The 20,769-nt window shown below is 41.6% G+C and overlaps 2 protein-coding genes across 2 annotated transcripts; both read right to left on the reverse strand.

The window, feature by feature from the left end:
* Positions 1-2,762: 2,762 nt before the first annotated feature.
* LOC113999769 (coagulation factor X-like) lies at positions 2,763-7,307 on the reverse strand. The gene is given in 7 exon segments (XM_039384797.1): positions 2,763-2,870; positions 3,522-3,653; positions 3,688-3,691; positions 4,218-4,263; positions 5,463-5,564; positions 5,567-5,593; positions 7,286-7,307. Coding segments are annotated over 7 exon segments (441 nt in total).
* Positions 7,308-8,805: 1,498 nt separating this feature from the next.
* On the reverse strand, positions 8,806-20,106 carry F10 (coagulation factor X). The gene is made up of 8 exons (XM_027743446.2): positions 20,036-20,106; positions 17,699-17,859; positions 16,280-16,304; positions 13,667-13,780; positions 12,722-12,862; positions 11,872-12,122; positions 10,932-11,049; positions 8,806-10,137 (listed from the first exon to the last, which is right to left on the reverse strand). The coding sequence occupies exons 1-8, from the start codon at positions 20,103-20,105 to the stop codon at positions 9,596-9,598; spliced, it is 1,422 nt and encodes a 473-aa protein (XP_027599247.1). The 5' UTR covers position 20,106; the 3' UTR covers positions 8,806-9,595.
* Positions 20,107-20,769: the final 663 nt, after the last annotated feature.

Below are 20,769 nucleotides of genomic sequence, written 5' to 3' on the forward strand. Positions count from 1 at the left end.
TCAGCATGCATGCTTATAGGTAGCACAGGTCTTTGTGTGCAGAGAAGCTACAAAAATGTCAGATGCACTTTCTCCAGCCAGCAGAAAGGAAACACATACTCTGCAAAGGGTTAATGCTTAGTACAGTTAAAATGGGTTATGATTCAGCTAAACACCTGGACTGCCATCAGCCAGGTCTGTTCACCACCTGCAGACAAAAACCAAAAGTTTTTCTTGCCAAATCCAACATGCATCAGCACTTCTAAAAGCAGGAGGAACGTGCAGCTGTTTCAAAAGAGCATCAGTGCTGTCTTTGTGGTTTGGTTAGAGATTGCATGAAAACCTGAAATGGAGGAGTGAACAGGGGGAAGGAATGTAATCCCAGAGAGCTCTGATTCTCTCCTATGCTGCATTCACAACAAGGCCGTGAGCACAGCCACAAGGATGTGCAAGTCTCCTGACATCCTGGCAGTGAAAACAAAAGACACCTTGTAACTACTCCAACATTTGCCACACCCGTAGCAGTGTTCAAGGCCAGGCTGGATGGGACTTTCAACAACCTGGTCTAGTGGAAAGTGTCCCTAATCATGGCAGGTGGTGCTGTACTAGGTCAACTTTGAATGTCCATTCAAACCCAAACCCTTCTATGATTCTATGATCTGTGTAGGTGCAAGCTCTGACATTCTCTATTTCTGTGCATATGTTGTTAAAAATAAGAATCGTTGTTAATATTTCATTTATTAAAATACATTCTTTCTTTACATCCACCTTCGTGTTTCTTTACCCCCTTCCCCCCACTTTAATTTTAATATCTTTTTTCCTACCAAAAGTGCAACCAATAAAACTGACCAGAAGATGGCAGAGCACATGCACAGACGACACTGTAGCACTTCAGCTCCTAGCTGATAGTTTAAAGGATGGATAAGGGGGGTTAGTATGGTGTTTGATTTTGCTCTGAGATGAAGAATATCCTGATCCCTTGTGAAAAATGAAGAAAAATCACTTTGGAGTCTGCGCCATTTGGATAAGGATTTATTATTTTTTCTCCAGTTTTCTCTGATAACATCTCCCCATTGCCCTATGCTGAACTTCAGGATAAAAATGGTTCTCAGCAAAACCTAAGCAGTGGATTTTTCAGGCAAACTCCTGTAACACTGACACAGTCTGAAGTGGGTAATGAAGAGAAGCGTTTGGACTGTACCTGGAATTCAGACCTGAAGGAAGTCCTGATCTGACCTCAGCAGCACCAGTGGAAAGTCTGCACCTGACAGCTTCCACCCATGGCCTAAACAGATGTAAGTGGGTGGTGGAAGTGGCTTCTGCCATAAACTTGACTCTCAAGCCATGGGAGACATGGACTCTGTGGACGTGTGCAACTGTCACACTGCTGGACTGCTTTTGGGGGCTGACTATTCCATTTATGACAGGGGAAAGAAATCTGTCCATATTGAAAAAATATGGCAAAAAAGCCTATTCAAGTTCCAAAGTCCATCTTCCAAGATGATCCAGGTCTTTTATACTTGGTTATGAATAAACCAGGAGAGCTTGGGCAAGCGGTAATGCAGGGCTGTGTGGAAGGAGAGATGGATAGCAATGAAGGAATAGGTCAGCAAGTGCAAGCCCTGGGCAATGGCCTCCCTGTAGTCCCTGGGACACATCTGAGCATGGCCACAGTTCATATATTAGATTTGGCTCTCTCAATATATATTTTAGGGCTGAACTATAATCTGAGGCTTCAGTGGAGATCCTATGGGAATTCAAGAAGGGGTAAATCCCTTGGATAAAAGAAGGAACCAACGTTCCTTGCACTTCATATAGGTATTGTACTGTACAAATAAAATAGACCAGTCCTATATCCTGAAGCTGTAGCACTTTATACCCATTTTGGAGGAGTTTTAAAGGGCTGCCAAAATGCCAAGCAAGTAGAAAATCAGAACTTTGCAATTAGAATAATGCTCTTAATGAAAACTTTGATATAAAGTTTTGGGCTTCATTACAATATTGCCAATGGCACTCATGATACACAACCAAAAGCCTCAACGCAGAAAAGAAGAATTTTGCCCCTCTCATTTGTAGAGCAATATAGTCAGACTTAAACAGTAATTAGATATTTATTGTCTTTTAAAACTTCAACATTCTGCATACAAAAGTTTACCAGTTTACATATATATTTGATCTTTCTTGATTTGTATAAATTTCTCTTTGAGAATTAAATGGACAAACAATTGGAATTTAGACAACCACAATTTTTGCTTTACTCTTGTAGGCTGAGTACAATTTTTATGATTCAGAACACCATTTTTGAGTGCCTAGAACTTGTGATAAACTACTTTTTAATAAACGACAGTAATAAATAATTTATTTGACATTTCAGGTATGGAACAGTATCAGAACAGTATCTACATGCTGTCAAAACAGTTATTGCTAATATCTGAATGAGGTATCTGGAATTCTTCAGGGTTTGGCCAACACAGGAAATTGCATAAATGTGTAATGTTAGACCAATTTAACCACATCAGTTCAACCTTACCTGCCAGCATACCTTCCCCATTTTATATTTGGCTTCTAACATATATAAGCTACACTAGGCCAAGCTATGCTTAAAGAAACTGTCCATTCTACAAATTTAAACATGTATTTCACGGTTAGTCAAGAGGCAAGAGACACTGTTAGTCAAAAGACATCTTGCATATGGAGGCATGAACACAGGACACTTCCTTTTTTTTGTAGTAAAGGGAAAAGTGAGAAGTACTTACCAAGAAGAAGTCTTTAGACTGGTTAATTCAATGAGCTCCAGAAAGTATAAAATACTCATTCAGAATTGTCCCCCTGCAAAACCATTCATTATACTCATCTACTAGTAGAACAGCTGGCAAAGAGAGAGAAGAAAACTAAAGCACAAAACCCTGAATAGCTAAATGAGATTCAAACAGTTTTCCTAAAGTAGACATTTTCATATGTATTTTCTGTCAAAAAGGCAATCTTCATTCAGAGGGGTTGAGTGTTACACTGAGATGTAGCTGCCACAATGGGAAACTTGTCAAGGCAGATCTTCATCCTGGCTCAAAGCAAAGTTTGTGCATTCAGTTATTTTACCAACAGTTTTTGGTTGCTATTTTAAAAACAAAATTTAGCTGATATTGTAATAACGTTCCTGCTTGGGTTTTTTACTTCACTTTAGTCTTGGCCACAACAGGAACTCAGACTACTCTTCTGATACGGTCATGCTGCTATCTGCATGATTGGGTGACTGAGAGGGAAGGGGCTCACCAAGCTCTGCATCCCATACCTGCAACCCTACTTCTCTCCTACCCTCCCCCTCTCAGCACCTGCTTGATGCTGAAATGGAGACACAAGGTTATTTATGGTAGGAGACCTGTGCAGTAACACAGTACTCAGGAGAGTGGAATAGCCCATCCAAAACTTTGATGCCAGGGAAGTCTGTCTCAGACTGGGCTAGGCACCCTTGGGGAGCAGGCATGGACAAGCACAGTGAAGACTAAATGGATGCCAGTCCTGGTGAACAGGGTCAGGCTCCTTACCTGCCATGGGGACATCCTGGGTAAACTGCCAGCCTCTCTGGTGACCTCCAGATGGCTGCTTGCGGCCTCTGTGGTTTCCTCATTTTCAGGATGAGCATCTTGATTTGCTGTGATTCCTGTGACTTCTGTCAACTGGCTTCATGATTTCTTAATCTCATGTGGGAACTTGACTGCAAAGGCAAAACCAAAATGCTAATATTTGATGTTTGGATGGTATTGGGACTTTGAAGCATGTGTCACGTGCTGAGAGTAAGGTGTTCTTGTCCATAACACTGAGTACACAGCTATGAAGGCTCAGCTGCTGTTACCAGCCTCCACCTGAGCTCAGAGCTATCTTTCTTGCTGATTTAAGCCAAAATTTAGGAGATGGAGGACTATGGTCTTTCACCTCTCTGGGGGATATGGTGCCTGTGCAGTTCCTGGGGCACCATCCAAATGACATGCAATGGACAGTAACCTCCAGCACAGCAGAAGGACAGACAGTTGCTGTTGAAAGCAATTTCTGTCACTGAAGTGCCATTCAACAGAGCTTGTCTGACAGAGCCCTTGGTACAGGGGACAGTTTCATGGTCAGAAAACTAAATCTAGCTTCCAGTGCACCTTGTGTTGGTTTTCATCCCAAGAAATTATTCAAACCTGCTGGAGCATGGGTTTTGGAGTCAAAACCAGCCTTCAGAGTTACAGATAGGTACCTACACTGGAACAGGGTTTGCAGGGAAACAGGTCACTTTCCGGGAATCAGCTGTTCATGAAAATGAGAAAACCTTGTTTACTAGTTCAAGAAAACTCCTCAACAGCAGCCTTTTGCGATCTAATTAGATATGCAGGTGTTCTTGTCAGGGCTGGCTCTGCTAGATTTTTCAAGACATTAACAAAACCTTTGCAAATGCAAAAGAATCAGAATGGCTGAAAATAATTTTCCACCTCTAAAATGTACCTGTTTTGAGTAAGTGGGCAAATGCATTCAGCATTTTCAAAGTATTTAAAAGTTACCTATCTTCCATTATTGGTATAATTATTTTCAGGTACCTGCTGTTATTAAATCTTTTGTAATTGAAAAATAGAGTAAAGTCTTCCATGTCTGGAATCATCAACTCATGACAATAACTTGGTATTAAATTACAAAAGGCATTACAACAAATATCACCAGACAGACAGAAGAATAGACTGAGACTGAACTGTTAATGTTCAATTTGAATAGAGGCAAAACTGATGGATTTAAATTCAATGTCAGTATTTATTAATGTGTTTAGGTTACTGTATGTAACTGCAGAAAACCTGTTATTAGAAGAAAAGAGAAAGGTGGTGATATGTGATATGAAAGGTGACGAAACAGGTGATATTTGAGGAGAAACAAGTGAGATACAACTGCAGTCACATTATGTTACTACCACTGAAATGATGAGTCCTTACAAACTATATATTGTAAAGGAAGAAGTTTCTTGGGTTCCTATTCATTTGTATCTGTAGATGTTCAGCACAACTCAGGCCTGGAAAATAGACATCAGTTTTCACCAACCAAAAATCTAACTTATTGCATTCTAACAAAATCCTCCAAAGCATGAAGGATCTGTTTCAGTCTGTGGGAGAAGAGGAATCTAGGCCCATTGTAATCACTTGTTTCTCCTATGGCTTTGCCCCTACTGGGACACAGGTTCTTGCAGTCACCTGCGAGAATGCACCTACTTGCATAGAACAGTTACCTGAGCTATTTTTGCTGCCACACATCCCTCACAGTTGAACAATTTGATATTACTTAAATTATGACCTTTAGCTAAGATCTTATTAAATTTGTTATCAACACCTCAAGCAATGTGAAAGGTCTGAACAATTAACATTATTTTTTATGCTACAACAGCACCGCAACACACCAGCACTTCCCAAACGTGGTGCAGATGTGATGTGTGTCCCATAGAATGAACTTTAATTCTGGCTTCCTACCTACAGAAACACAGGTTTTGTCATTGTCCAGGGCATAGCCAGCAGCACATTAACATATGACTCCTTCATTTTCAGTTTCACAGAACTGCTCACAGTTCCCGAGTTGACCTTTCATGCACTTGGTATGACTGCTAAGGAGTCAAATGTATAGATTCATGGTGACTTCATAAAAACACAAGTAGCTCATAAAAGCTCGCTTGCAAACATGAATCAAACACCCCACCACTTTGGGAAATACGGTGCAATTCCTGCCAAAGGCCTCAATAACCATAGCAGTTGTAACTACAATTATTTTAAAAATGGTAAGCCGTCAACATTAGGTAGACCAGCATCATTCTACATCTTATGCTGTGTTTCCCAGCTATAACTGACAGCTCTTTGAGGGCAAATCAAAGCATAATCTTTAATTTCCAGAACAGCCATCATACTAAGGGAAAGATGAACACAAGTGTGGATAAGAGGCAAAAATTAGCAACTAAAGCATCAGTAATAAATGAAGTATTGTACTCTTGGTAGATCCTTGCAGTATTCCTTTTCCATCTGTATATAGTGCATGCTACTTACCTTAGCTCAGGTATTGCAAGATCACAGGCAGAATATGAGAGCTCTTCCTGGCTCTAACAGTGTGAGAGCAAGTAAACTGGTCCTAACAGATGCTGTCTAACCTGTTCCTACAGATTCCCAATGAGATTCCACAGCTCACCCACGCAGCTTAATCTACTCCTTAATTAGCCTTACAATGTCTAGAAAGTGTTTCCTAATATCTAATCTGAGTGTCCCTTAGAGTGATGGGATCTCATTCTTTCTTGTCCTCCTGAAAATGGAGATGATGTCTTATTTTTATTACATATTTTATAAATTTCTGTGGTTGTGTGTTGTGAGACCAAAGGTGAAATTTTGGTTTTGTGTTTACATAATTGGCTCCTATTTACGTAGAATCACTGTTCCAGTTTCACAAGATTGCCTGAACTCTCATCTCAACTTATGGTCATCCTTCCAGTCTGGAATGAGCTAAATGCAGTGAGTAAACACTCTCTTCTGTCTTGCATGTCACTGTGGAAAATATCAGCATCAGAGGTCCTCAGGCTCACCTCTGTGGAGCTCTGCACTCCATAAAATCTTTCAGTCAAGTAGCGCAGTTTCTCAACCAAATTTGCACCAAACTTACAGTAGTTTCATCCAGAACGGCGTTTGTCTTTCTGCTGCAATAAAAGCGTTATATAAAACGGTGTTAGAAGCCTCCCTTAATGGAGAGATCTGAGGTGTACTGCATCTTTTGCAGTTGCCCAGCCTGTTATCCTGTCCTTGGAGGAAATTGATGTGATTTGTCCCTTAGAAGAATTCGATGTGATTTTTTTTTCCTGACTAGTGCAACTCAGTTTCTTTTCTCCTTGGTGGACTCAAGTAATTTGGTACTTTAAGGAAGAAAGACTTTCTTCTCCATTGGGCACAGACTAACATTCTTGGGCTTTTTTCCATTATCTCTGTACTTAGATCAGCTATTGATTTTCACATCATGTTTATCTTAATGTGCTTACTCCTTAGCTTTTCTAGTTTTATGCCAAGATGGTTACAATTCTTTATACAGATATAGGTATTTCTGTGCTTCCTTCTGGAGGTCGTGAAAGAGCTCACAGTTTTAATCAATCCTCCTGCCCTTTCTTGACCTTGAGATAGTTAAGACACTGCCTTAAACACTTCGGGGTTTTATGGGGTTTTTAGAAGTAGCCTCTCTTTTAAAAATACATTATTACATTTATTTTCTTTTTCTTTTTTTTAATATATATATTCTCATTAATGAGCTCTGTCATTTTTACAGTTACTTTTATTAAAGTCATCTTCCATCTTTGTATTGCCAGCTACTTCTAGTTTATAGATTAAAATTAAATGCAAACAAGTGCACTCAAAATTGCTTTCTACGTGTTTGTATGTACGTTGAAAATTTTCCATTAAACATTCTGAAGACAGTCAGGACAACCCATGTCCCATTAAGTACCTCTCCCACGTCACCTTTGGGATGTCAAAATCTACCTCTAACTCACAGCACTTGTAATGGAGATGACTCAGGTGTTTGTTCCATTGTCTCCAACCAGACCTCTGTAATACCCAAATGACTTTTACAGCAAAATTAAACACGGCAGGCATCATGTCTGCAGTATGATTCATAAACTGGATGAGAAGAGAAGCACCTCAGGGGCCAACTTGAAAGACAGGTGGGATGCTTCATCAAGTGGAGATGTGATGATTGTTAGACAACCACAATGAGTGATGGGGTAGGGTTCTTGTTCCCCCCTCATTGTTACATCTTGTGGGGTTCATTTTGTCACCTTATAAATGGATATGAAGGATTATTTAATTATCACATCTCTTGAGAACATGAAGAATGGCCCATTGTTTGTGTTGTGCATTTGAAAGCCCTGCTTATCAACCTACTGACCCCGTATTTCACACTGACACTGTTCTTTCAGTCCAAAATGGTATTCCCCATGAGCCTTAGACCTGGATATCATTACACTGCAGCTGACAAATGGGAGCAAGGAGGGCAAGACAGCAAAGCTGCCCAGTTTTCACTCATGTCCCCTAGTCCACAAAGCACAAATAATGACAAATAATTACACAAACATGGACTTTGGTCACTCTCTTGCCTTTTCTGTGTCTGCTCTCACTTGGCTCAACAAGAACATATATACACACACCAGCTACTGCCACCATTGCCAGAGGGAGGTCCTGCCTTCAGCTACCTCAACACAATGCAGCCCAGTCTGCATTTTGCTTCAGTCCTCAAGCTCCAAGTACAAGAAAGTCCTTAGCAAGAGTATGTAAATAGAATTTTGGTAGCATCTAGACCTGAGGTTTTCTTTTGAAGAAGCAAGTTTCACCCTGGAGCACAGGGGTAGGCTCCAGTGGGACAAGGGAGAGGAATAGAAATGCAGTGGACAGAAGAACCCAGGGAACAAACATTGCTGAGTAAACATTGAAGTTAGCCCACTGAGGGGTTATGCAGGTCAAGACCATCAAGATGGGGTAACCGACCTGCTCACTAACCTTCCTGCCCACAATCACTGCTGACTGCAGAAATACCTTCTGCTTTGCAGAGTTGTATTTCCAGTTTGTCAGCCTGGTTTGCTTACAGCACCAGCTATACAAAACCAGCCAGTACCAGCTCAAACCCTAAGAGATAAGTGGCAGGTGTCTGGTGAAGTTCAGTATTCCTCAGAGAACAGGGGAACATCACAGATTGGAGGAGCCTTGGAAAGGCCATCAGGATGGTTAGGGTATAGAGCACATGATGAACTGTAACAGGCTGAGAGGTCTGGGTTTGTTAAAAAAAAAAGAAGCGAAGAAGAAAGAATGTTTTATTTCAAATGCTGGTGTACATCAATATTGTACCTGACAGAAACACCCAGAAAAATAGGAGATTTCCAATCCTCAGCCATACACAATCCACAACACAATACAGCAAACAATGAACATGCACATAAATTTTTTTCTGATGAGCAGCAATGTTTACATTAAACTAAGGTGAACTACAATCCATATAAAGCAAACCGCTATTTTAATTAGCTGCTGTGACCTGAGTAGGCCATTCTGTGGAACATATGGTTATTATTCAATCACACATTGAATATTTATTTGTGTCTCAGCTTTTGCCATGCAAGCTCCCTTGCTCCCTTACTCTTCTGAATACATCCAAAGGGACAATCTAAATAGCTCCAGTAAAAACAAACTCCCTGCTGAGCCAGATGGTTGCAATACGAGGATTAATTGAAGTCCTGTCCTGCCCACTTTCATCATGGTTAGTGATTGTTTAGAATATATTTATAAGCCTCTGGTGGAAGCACTTGAGTCAACAGACAAGAATCAAAATGGCAATATAAAAATAACTAAAGCAAACAAAAGACCCCAGTGAGCAACCATTTTGTTTGGGGAAATTCCGCCATTCAACAAATTCAGAACACTACTCACAATCCACATATATGTGATTTAAAGCCAGGGATAATACAAATAGAAGCAGCACCATAACTTTAAGGAATCAGCTCTCAAAATAAATTTAGGAGATGTGGAAAAAAAAAGTTTCTGTTACAAAAACTGCACCTAGGAAGCTATCAGAAGGATCAGGAGACACACCACCACTACAAATTCAAGGCCATTTTTACCCAACGCAAGAACCTGGACAATTTGGTATAGACACCATATTTGCCTTTCTTTGCACATCCTTCTCCCCAGCTAACAATTCCAGTAACAAAATAAGTATCCTTATATCTGGTTACATGGGGGCCTCCACTGTCTCCTTGACAAGCATCTTTTTGCTCTGTGTCATAACCAGCACAGAACATGTTCTCTGTTATTGCAAAGTTAGTCGATTGCTTGCAAGTGTTCCTATTAACATAGGGGACTTCAAGCACTTTCAGTTTTTTGGATAGTCGTCCACCTTCAAATTCACGCCCAAAGCCACTAACCATCCCAGATCTTTGGTTCATCAGAACTTCATTAGCAAAGTCTGCTTTGGGAAGGCACGCTGCGATAACGTACTCCGAAAATGTGATAGGTTCCTTCAGCTTTATTAAGGCTATGTCATTATCATAAGTTGCAGCAACATATTTAGGGTGAACAACTATTTTTTCCACAGTATGCATCGTTTCAGACTGTTCTGTCTTCTCTCTGTCCACTTCACCTGTACAAGATTATTAAAAGAGTCATTAATGTGGAGATAGTATAAGAAATTAAGAACAACCTTGATAGAGGAAGAGACTAGTATACCCATTCCTAACACAGCCTAAGCATTTATACAATACAAGTAAATGTAGGTAATATTTATTAGCAGCAACTGGATCAGTTTTGGTCCTGAGTTTTGGTCTACAGAGATTTTTGTACCAGTTTACATAAAGGCACAAACCGAGCCAGCTAAACTAATGGAATCTCTTAAAGGAGTTTGAGCCTGACTTAGAGACGAGAACATGGTCTGGGTCAAGACTAAAACAGTGAAAAGATAAAGTTGTGTTGATCTAGTGTCCCAGCTCAGAAGTGAAGCAACCATAACCTGAGTTTGTTCCTTTGCCCTCTATTGAATGTGTCATAGATTTCCTGAGTGTTCCTGCAGGAACAAATGTGGATGATTCAGATGTGTCAGAAATGACAAGCTTTCTGAAAAAGCACCGCTCTGCTGAAAACATTGATAGCCATCAATGTTTATAAAACATTTATAAAACATTTGTTTTTAATCACTTCCAACTAGTTGGCAAAGAAGAAAGGGATGCACCATTATAATTTTCCACATCTGCTGTCCTTGTTGTTAAAACGGAGGATTCCCACAGTAACAAGAAATTAGAAAAAGCAAAATAACAACAAAAAAGTAACAAACCGTAACACATAAAATAATGAGTACATCTCGCACGACATTTAGAGCACAGAAGGTGAAGCTGCAAAACATGCTCAAACATTGCAGGAGTAAAATAAATAACCACTTACCAACAACAACTTTGATTTCTTTAGATTGGTTCATGCAATGAGCTGCAGTAAGTATAGAATTTTCATTCAGAATAGTTCCACCACAAAACTCTTCTCCTTCCTCATTTAGCAGCACAGCCTGTGAAAGAAAAAAAGTAAGTGCAAAATTAAGAAGTGCAATTTAATGTGAATGAGCTATAAAAAGGTAACTGATTTCTCTGCACACCAAACATTCACTTCTTACTGCAACACCTATGGGGCCCTCCAGGTCTCTCTTAATACTATATTCATGGGTGAAGAGGCTACAGATCAACTTGTACTGCTACAGAGTCTCGACTGTCTTTATGTGAAGTACATGTTTGGATTCCATGTTACCACGCTCACAGTACTTAGCACTGTCTTTTAGACACTGACTGACTGACTGACTGTGCAGCCCCCAAATCACCCCATCCCTCGGACTCACCACCCCCAAGAATTCCTGTCCAAGTTCTGTTCCTGTTTGTCTCCCCCTTACTATTCCCAAATACATTTTGGAATGTATTTGGAATTCATTTTGGCTGGCCCAAACTCAAAAGTAAAACACAGAAGTGTATTTCCAAAGTAAAACACTCGCTTTATCTGACATGCTCTTGGGTGTGTTCCTTGAGTGGATGCTCTCAAACAGAACCAGACTGTAACCTGCAAAAATGGCCTGGCAGACCACCATGACTCAAAAGCCCTGTGTGGGAATAGGTTAGGCAGCTCCATCTGAAATGGCACAAAGCCTTTCATTTTGACACTTTAAGGCCTCAAGTTGCAGAACAGCACATCTAAGTGCCCAGTTCACACAATTCAGCTACATCTCACTACCACTGGCAGTACACGGGTAACATTCAGAAGGCAGCCAGAGGAAAGGAGCCACTGCACACCTTCCCTCAGAAAGACACTCTGCTCACATGCAGGGCACACACACCAGACTTACCTGCCACGGACATTCACCGAGACGGCATTCATCCCCACCTACTATCCTGGTATCAACATATGGATTCTTGCTACTTGTTCTGTTGACAGTCTGGGGGGTTGGGCTTTCTGTAGTAATAACAATGTCGTCCTCTGAGCTTGTTTCGTTTGTGGGAGGGCCTTCTTGATCACTCATTACATTGCTATAATCAACAGGTAAAAGAACCGACCTTTTCTTTCTTCTCACAAAAACTTTTCCACAGGGGTATTTTACTGTGAAGAGAAGAATGTCAAAATTGGAGATGGACACAAACCCCTCAAGAGAGAACTCCTTGGAAACACCAAGGAAAATGAGTGAAATAATATGGCTCACAGCAGCAATGTGTTATTAGTTATAAAGGATATTAAAACCAACATCATGAGCCCATGTTTGACCCCTCTGTCCAGGACTACCGAAATAAAACAAAAATGAACAAATGTTAATAGTACCAATGAAAATTATCTAACATCGTCAGTTTCTAGCAAAGTAGTAAGTTTTTGCAAGCAGATATTTTATATGGCATGTAAGTGTTTAAGTAAGTGAGTTATTACTGCAATCACTTTTCTCCTGTCAACAGCAGAATTTACTGTGGTAATTCTGTGAAACACACCTTACAAAGGGTTCTAAAACAGCCAGATATTGATCAAGTCCATCACATCACCTCACAAATGGAAGGCTTTGGAAATAAAAATCAGTTGGACTCACTGTTAAATCTATCTCATGTAGAATATTGATGTTTCAAAAGACATTTTTCAACTCTGAACCAAGACATCCCTTGACTGTGAAAAAAGTCTCACCATAATTGTTATTGGTTTATCATGTGCCTTCATACCTGTTGAAACACAGTGTTTGCCATCCTCTGCTAGAACATACCCATCTGCACAGGAACACAATACATCCTTCTGTCCATCTTTTTTGATGCTGCAGAAATGCTCACAGTCACCATTGTTTATTTTGCAGAACTTTGGTATGACTAGAAAAGAGATGGTTGGAGAAAAACTGTAAATAAACACTGACTTCACAGAAGATCTCAAACTTCACCAAAACAAAATGCACACTTAAACGGGATCTGTCTCTACATCTGCAAAATATCTGAAGTACATCTTAGGAATAACATGAGTGGTGAACACCAGCTTGTGCCTTACAAGGCAGCCACATCCACCATACAAAACGTACTTGCCAAGTCCAAGTGGGCCCAGTGGCCATGTCATGGTGAGCTTAGAAAAGCAGAGACAAACTGTCAGGGGAAAAATGAATAAAACACTAATAGAGAAGATACTAGTAAACCCCCACACGATTCCTCCCTCCTGCTCTAAAAATCTCAACTCCTCATCACTCCCCTCAGTCTTGGGCCTGAACATCAGTTCTGCACCCTCCACTCTTACTTCTGGGCTGCTGATACACCCTCCACCTCCATTGGTGGGACATTGTCAGGGGAGCAGCTGTATGCCACAGAAGTGAGCCTCAGGAAGGATTTTAATGCAAAATATGCTTCCTTGAAAACCTGAAAAAGTCTCTGCATTGTCTGCTGAAATCTGTTTTCTTAGTTTTTTTCTGGTGTGAGCTAAGCAGGGAGGCTGTACTTCTGACCTTGGAATAAAGGCTTTTTGACATGAGTTATAAGAATCATATGCTTCTTAGTTTTATCCACATGTTCTGGGGATTCCAGTTCATGTAGACAGGCTCCATCATAATTAAGAGTTAAGAAAGAATTAACTCCCTACTTTTCAGCTACCTGGGAAATTCACTGCCACAGTTCTCTAAAGCAGAAACTTACCAAATTCACAGTTCTTGCCTTGATAACCATCCAAGCATGTGCAAGTGTAGGAACCAATCCCATCTTTACAATGGCCACCATAGTGACAAGGATTTGGGCTGCACTGGTTCCCATCTACAAAAACAAACCAAACACCAAATTGTTGTAAGAGTGCAAGTATTTCCAGTGAACTCTGAAGGGGTGTCAGTTTTAAGAAGCCACCTTTTATCCTTCCTTTTAAAATACAGGTCCTGTGAGTTGCCACATTCCAGATGGAACAAACCATCTAACTGCAGTCTAACTGCAATCACTCCAAACCTGCAATGATTCATACACATATCCTCACTTTTGCAATCTGTTTTTGGTGGGTACTGTACGACAGTGCATACACAAGCTTTTTTTTTGTAGAAAGATAAAGTAATACATCGTAGTCAAGAGCATATATAACTTACAGTGAAGCCTGTAAAAGCAGATGCGACATTTCTACATTGCAACTACTGCCTAAAAAGCCTAAACTTTTATTTCCTTAAGGTCAACTTATCCCTTGTGAATGTCTTTTGCCTGTAGAGCTCTCCATTTAAAGACACAGCCACCAGCATATTAATCAGAAGATAATAAAACCTCAACACTTTACAAAGCCCTGCAAAATCCATGTTTTGTGTTGCTTAGAAGCAACCAAAATTTTCCCATTGTATCAGGTGAGGTGTGAGCTTGAGCCTCAAAATATCAGCTCTTACCTCACACTGCCCACATCTGCGCTGGCATCTCCCACATTTGAAAGGTAGTTCTGCAGCCTTTCTTCCTTTCCATGACCTAGACAATACTGGCTGACCTGACTCCAGGGCCCCAGCCACAATTACGTCACAAATTCAGTTACCTGGAGGACAGGGAGGCTGCACTGTGTTTGGAGACACATTCCATGGAGCAGCCCTTTCTCCCATCCCCACAAAGGTATCTCACTCCTGCACTGGTGCTCACTGACACGGTCTTTTCCATTTAGTGTTCCCTCGTGACATGTGTTCCCTGGGCTGCACTGTTTGATAAGAAGAGCAGGCTATTCAGAAGAGTGACACTTGCTTAATATCCTTGCTTTAGATTTGTTCTTTGAATTTCTGTGTTTTACCACCTGTTCTGCCCCCCCCTCCCCTTTGGAGCAGCTGAAACATCAGTGCCCATTGAGGAGACAATATGCAAGAAACTACTCATCCTAAGGATCCAGCTTGCTGCCTGCATGGTGTTTCTGGACTGTGACCTCAGCTGCTACAGCTCTACTTGCCACAGGGAACAACTGATGGGCTTTGCAGACTGCACTCACACATCATCATCCCTTCTGTACCTGCATGTGCCCAAAATCAACAGATCTCCAAATGCTCCAGCCACAGCGGAATTGAAAACTGATGTCCATCCTCAAAAGAGGGAAGGCAAGACCAATATTAACCAAAAGAAAGACAGACTCAAGGCCTGCATCACAGGTTCTAGTTACTGCCTCCTCTGAAGTGCCAGAGTAGTGAGTTTTATGTCAACGTTGCACAAATTCCCCTACTAAAAAAGGAAGCTAGAACAAATTGTTCTAGTAACTTGGCTGAGGGTAGCTGTGGTTTTCAATACTTCTGAACACCCATAAAGCATTTGTGAACTGTGGTTTAAAATGTATGAAATTGGCATTTCCACTAAGAGCTCTGGCACTGATGTTCTGCTGCTTGTATTCTCATGAGAAAATGGTTTGCAATATTCCAATCCAGTTTACTGCAACACTGACGCAGGCTTTCCTTGAAATTTCAGCCTGTAGGTTGTAGAGTTCTTCCCCTGCTTAAAGGATTGTGAAAGTCTGCATGTTCTTTGTGGTAACTGTTTTCAATTCTCTGCAGATTCCAAAGGACAAAGCTGAGCTGTCTTTGGTCAATATTTTTGAAGTACTCCTCCTAAATGCAAGCCGGACACATACTTTCTGGAGAACATGTTACAAAGCACTAATACATTAAAAATCTCTCCTTGCATAGTGCTTACAAACACTACACAATATATACAACTCACACCTTTAGAAAAAAAACTGAAAAGATTGTTAGGTAGTATTTGCTGATCTACTGGCGTAACTTCCTTGAATTCCAAACCGTTCTGTAGAAAATACATCCCACAAAATGCTCTATAATATAGGAATCAATACCACTCTGGTATGGAAGGTGACAGGAAACAGGTAAGTGACTGTGAGATACAGTTTCACAACTTAGTGTTGGTTATGGCATTTAAGCGACACTCTCATCTGTAACTCTTTGTATCCTGAAATTTTCCAACTGGGGCTGCCTCTCAGGAGGAAAACTGTTTGGCAGAGCCACACAGACAGTTTCTACTTGTGATTGTCCTTAGTGTGCAAAGAGCCACTATTTTTTTTGAGAGGACAAAGATCAGCCCAGCAACTGGAGGCAGCTGAACCCTGTCTGCAAATGAAATGACTGGGTTCAAGCAACAGCACTCAGTATATCAGATTCCTTTTTCAGAGGAAACACAATGTGAGGGTGTGCTGGAGTGAAAAGAGATGAAGCAAGGGAGCAGGAAGGGGTTACTTAAGAGGTGCATCCTTTCAATCCTTGCAGTGAGGAAGTTTAATCCACTAAACAAACACAAAGTGTTTCTTACCTACATAGATGTTCCAGAATTCCTCCTAAAGGTAGGTGTGGAAAATGGGGAATAAAAGGAAACAGAAAGAGTTGAATGAGAATTACTAAATTCCTCAGAAAAATATTAGACCTTTCATACACAGGATATTTGCAGCTAAGAATTGTTAAAAGAAATATTTAAGTGATAGGTACATGCCTTGCAGCCTGCTATTGCCATTTAATAACTTAAAACCATATTGCCCAGCTCTACAGAAACAAGTCTCATGCATTTTTCAGAAATGTCTGGAACTCCTTAAAGATACCACAGTGTGATTCACTCAGGATAAGCCACTTCATTTCTTGCATAACTGTGTCTTTCTATCAGTTTTGACTGAATTTACTTATTTTCCCATAATGCCAAATTTTCAGTCTCCATCCCCACCCCATACTCTCATCAATCACAACCTCATAAATCCTGACATTTAAAAACATTTTGTCTGATTTGTGTTCTCCTTTCCCTCTGCACTGAGGAACCCAGGTATGCTGTCTGTCCAAGACAGTCCTTTCCAGTGACATCTGGTCACCAGGTAGAACAGGCTGTGCTGGTTCTGCCATAGGTAAACCAACATTTATGCTCTGAAGTACACTGGCAATGCACCCATGACATCTCAGTGCCACTCCAAGAACATTCTGGCCATCAAGTAATGCTAAAGGGAAATGAATCTGGCCTTAACTCCAGTTTCAGGGTTGTTCTTAACAGCCACATAGCTACAGTCGATGTTCCCTATTCTCCTCCACTACTAAGTCACTTCAAGTTTTAAAATACCACCTATTCTACTGACCCTAGTCTCCTCAGCTGCCCCATTGCTTTAACTTTCCCTTGAGCTTGGGAACAGATCACATTTCTGTCTTAAGCAAGCCATTGGAGTAAGGTAGGTGACACAAAAGTCACACATACAAACTTCATTCCAATTAACAGTAAGGCATTTAAGAACTGTCCACAGTATACATTCTCTCAATTCAGATAAAGAGAGCCACAAGATGATAAGCACTTCAAAACTGCTTAAGTTCAGTTAAATTCCCCCATGAAGTTCCATGTCAGCATTTGCCTTCTCAGACTTCCAATGGATTGTCTTGACCATAGTCATGGCACTCAGCTATGCCACCCAGATAGGGTGAACATATTTCCAACACTGATAGGTAGCATCAAAGCCTTTAAAGGTCAAATACCTCTCAGAGGCAATTAAACAGATCAGAACAAGTAAAAGGATGGAGGCTTTAAGATGGGCTGGCAGACATTTATGCCTTAGCAATTCCAACCACAATCAACCACTATTTTTAATTTGTGTTAAGGGATTGTGAATAACTTGTGAGTTTTGATGCCCAGTTCAAAAGACTTGAATGGTAATTTTTAAACATGAAATGTACAGATCTATGTTTCATATTATTTCATCCTTACAGTTTTCTCATTGTCTTCAAAAGCTTCTCTTGCTTCTTCTTTTGAGCAGCGCTCCTCAACGCATTCTCTTTCAATATTCCCTTTCTTCAGCTCCTCTAAGAAAGAGTTAGCACGTTTTGTTCTTTCCAAGAACTTGTCGGCATTTTCTTTCTTGATGAATACTAGATAAAAGAGAAAAATTATACAGATGGGTAACATTTGGTGGTGGTAAAGAGTCATTAGAAATAAGTGAGGTAGAAACAAAACCAAAACAGACCCTTTCACCCCTCTACCAGTACATAATGTTACCTGTAAAGTTAGTCCTCACACAGGCTGATACATTCCAGGATCTCAGAGCAATCTCTCTCTGAGAATCAGTAGCCCCAGGACAAAATGTAGGTCCCCAAAATTCTCTCCTACTCTTTTTATTCTCAAAAATAAGAACATGCAGGTTGCCACCGGGGGCTTACATTTCTGTTGCTCCTGCTCAAGACTCAGTCTTGAACAGAATGACTTTCCCCGAAGGCCAGGGAGATTGCATTCCTCAATTTCGTTTTAAAGCTGACCATCAGGCAACGTAACTGCCTGATCTAGGGGCTTGTGATGCAGAAACTAAATGCCACACAAACTCAAGATAAAGCAATGTATCTAGTAACAGACAGGAAGAGCCCATGTATGAGTTCTATTGCCCTTCACCACCCTAAATCCCACTGTGCTGCACTGGGATCCTCTGCCCTCTTAACAGCACCTCTCAAGTGCCTGTAGAAATGTTCCTGCTTTACTGATATGTGTACTGATAAGGCAGCTGCCTTCTAAGATTTAACAAAGGCAGAAGTAAATGAACATCAGCTTTAGGAGGAAAGTACAGTCTGAAGTCAGTTTGCTGAGTTGTTTTTATTTCTTAAAAGCTTGGTGTGACAGAAGCCTAAGACCTACTGCTTTCAAGTTAAAGATGCAGGTAGCTGTTGATTTAAGCTGGAGGGTCAGAGGTGTTGGACTCATCTCAGGCATGTGGCTATGTGAGCAATAGCATTATTCTCCAGTGACTTGTGCACATATTACCAGGCAGGAAAAACAAAACCAACACTGGATGAAATAAGTTGCCAATTACTCTGTAAAAAGCATATGTTCTAGGCAAGTGTGAAGAGTTTGGAAGTTGGCTTTTAATCAAGTTCTACCATCTGGAATTTACACCAAAAAAATACTTTCCAACCACAGTGTGGAAGACTGTGCTACAGATGGGACTCAAGGACAATGCCTTATGCTCAGTGCACAGCTTGCACATACGTTCAGGAGCACTCTTCATGCAGCTTAATTCAATAATAAATAAATTGCTGATAGTAATTATATACCCTAATATCCTCCAAGTGAACGGAGAGTTGACTTATTCTGCTTTCATTGAAATTGGTGGATCAGCCAAACGGAGACAAATTCCATTTGTGCTATTTATATTAAGCAATCCCATCCTTAATTTCGAGCCCTGCTTACTTTAAAACAGCTCCTCTCAAGAAAGGCTTGCAGAAAGTGCTTGTAACTTGCAGCTCAGTGACTGTTAGTTCATTCACCTGCTATCTTATTTGCCCTTAAATCCCTCTCTGCAGTAACAGGAAAGCGACAGGACACAGCTGGTGGGGTTATCGCCTCTATATTCCTTTGCTTTCACACTACCCGCATAAGAGGATGTTTTTGTAAACTTGAACTAGCTTATCAGTCTTCTGAGGTTGGTCGTTCTCTTTCCCAAACTTTCTATCATGCTTCCTTCTTCAGAGACACCAAGGAGCAACAGGCACTGGACAACTGAAGTAGGATGTTCCAGAAATATGCTAAAGACTTGTTTTAAACTGTAAGTGGCCTGAGTCACCGAAGGCAGAGTTAACAGCTTTTGAAAGGCCACTTCTTGATGCTGCCCTGGACTTTGGCATTGAGCATGGTGGTGGCACAAACAGAGGAGTCACCTCCACGGCCAAGCACACCCAACCAAGGCTTGGCCAGGCTTCCCTTCTCACACATGAGCACCTCAGGGTGTGAGGGCAGCTGTACTCCAGTTGCAAACGGTGGGGAGGGACAACAATCCCACTTTCCAGGGGGGAAAAGGGAAGACGAAGCAGCCCAGGAAAGGCCCCGGGGACGGCAGCGGGACTTAGCATCCCTGGGGTCTGGCCCCCCGAGATGCCCACAGCAGCTCCCAGTCCCCGAAGCGCACCTCCCGGCGGCTGCCGGCGCTCTCCTGGTGCGCGCCCCCGGCCCGCAGCATCGACCTTTCACCGTCTCTCGGCCCGGTAGCTCCTCCCCATCCCCGAAGACTGTTCCGAAGAGGGATTCCCCCATCCCCAAAAAATGAGAAAGGTGCCGCCTTACCGCCTTCCTGAGCGCGGAGCTGGCCCGGCAGCGCGGCGCAGAGCAGGAGGAGCAGCAGGCGGCCGGCCATGGCAGCGCGGAGCGCCCCGCTGATGGCCCCGCGGGGACGGGGCACGGGAGGGACTGACGGGACGGGACGGGAGCCGAAGTTTTCACCCCCTAGGGCGGGGTGAGACTGAAGCGGCGTTGCTTCTCCCGGCCCAGAAATAGCGGAAGCGTCGGGGCAGGGGGAAAGCCGCGGCGGGATTTCTCACTCAGGGGGAATGAGACTTTTCTTTCTTTTCTGTTTTTGTTTTTTTTTTATTTTTTTCAAAGCCCAAGGCCGCAGCCTTTTTTTTTCTCTCTCCTGTCTTGTGGGGGAGTTCATAGTGCGCTGTGGAGCCCCGTCTTTGGTGCTTCCAGAGCCAGCTGCCAGGTCTCCTTCATCTTCTTGGCTTGCTTAAACAGGCTGTTATATTAAAAATATATCTAAACCCCAGCTTGTTTTGAAAAAGTCACTGTGCAGCTATTATTACTACTGACTTCTTTCAGCGTTTTACCTGTTTTTCTGCAAGATGATGATTTGTTCATTTATCGCTTTATGGACCATGGAAAACTCAAACTGTTTTATCTTCAAGGGTCTTCAGGGATGATTTTGCACTCATCTAAATGAACATGAGGCTTTATTTGCTGGCCACTACTCCTAGTCACTTTCCTCCCTGGGATGGGACTTCTTTTCGGAGTAAGGATATGTT

Source organism: Pipra filicauda, unplaced genomic scaffold (genome assembly GCF_003945595.2).
Source record: "Pipra filicauda isolate LSUMZ 115617 unplaced genomic scaffold, ASM394559v2 scaffold115_size4368891_pilon, whole genome shotgun sequence".
Taxonomy (NCBI): domain Eukaryota; kingdom Metazoa; phylum Chordata; class Aves; order Passeriformes; family Pipridae; genus Pipra; species Pipra filicauda.

Excerpts from the sequence above, each read along its gene's own strand:
- F10 (XM_027743446.2), bottom strand. The coding sequence starts at position 20,105 with ATGGCCGGCCGCCTGCTGCTCCTCCTGCTCTGCGCCGCGCTGCCGGGC. Across the intron at positions 16,305-17,698 it reads TTGAAGACAATGAGAAAACT|GAGGAATTCTGGAACATCTA; the intron begins GTAAGGATGAAA and ends ACCTACCTTTAG. Across the intron at positions 13,781-16,279 it reads ATTCTGGAACATCTATGTAG|ATGGGAACCAGTGCAGCCCA; the intron begins GTAAGAAACACT and ends TTGTTTTTGTAG.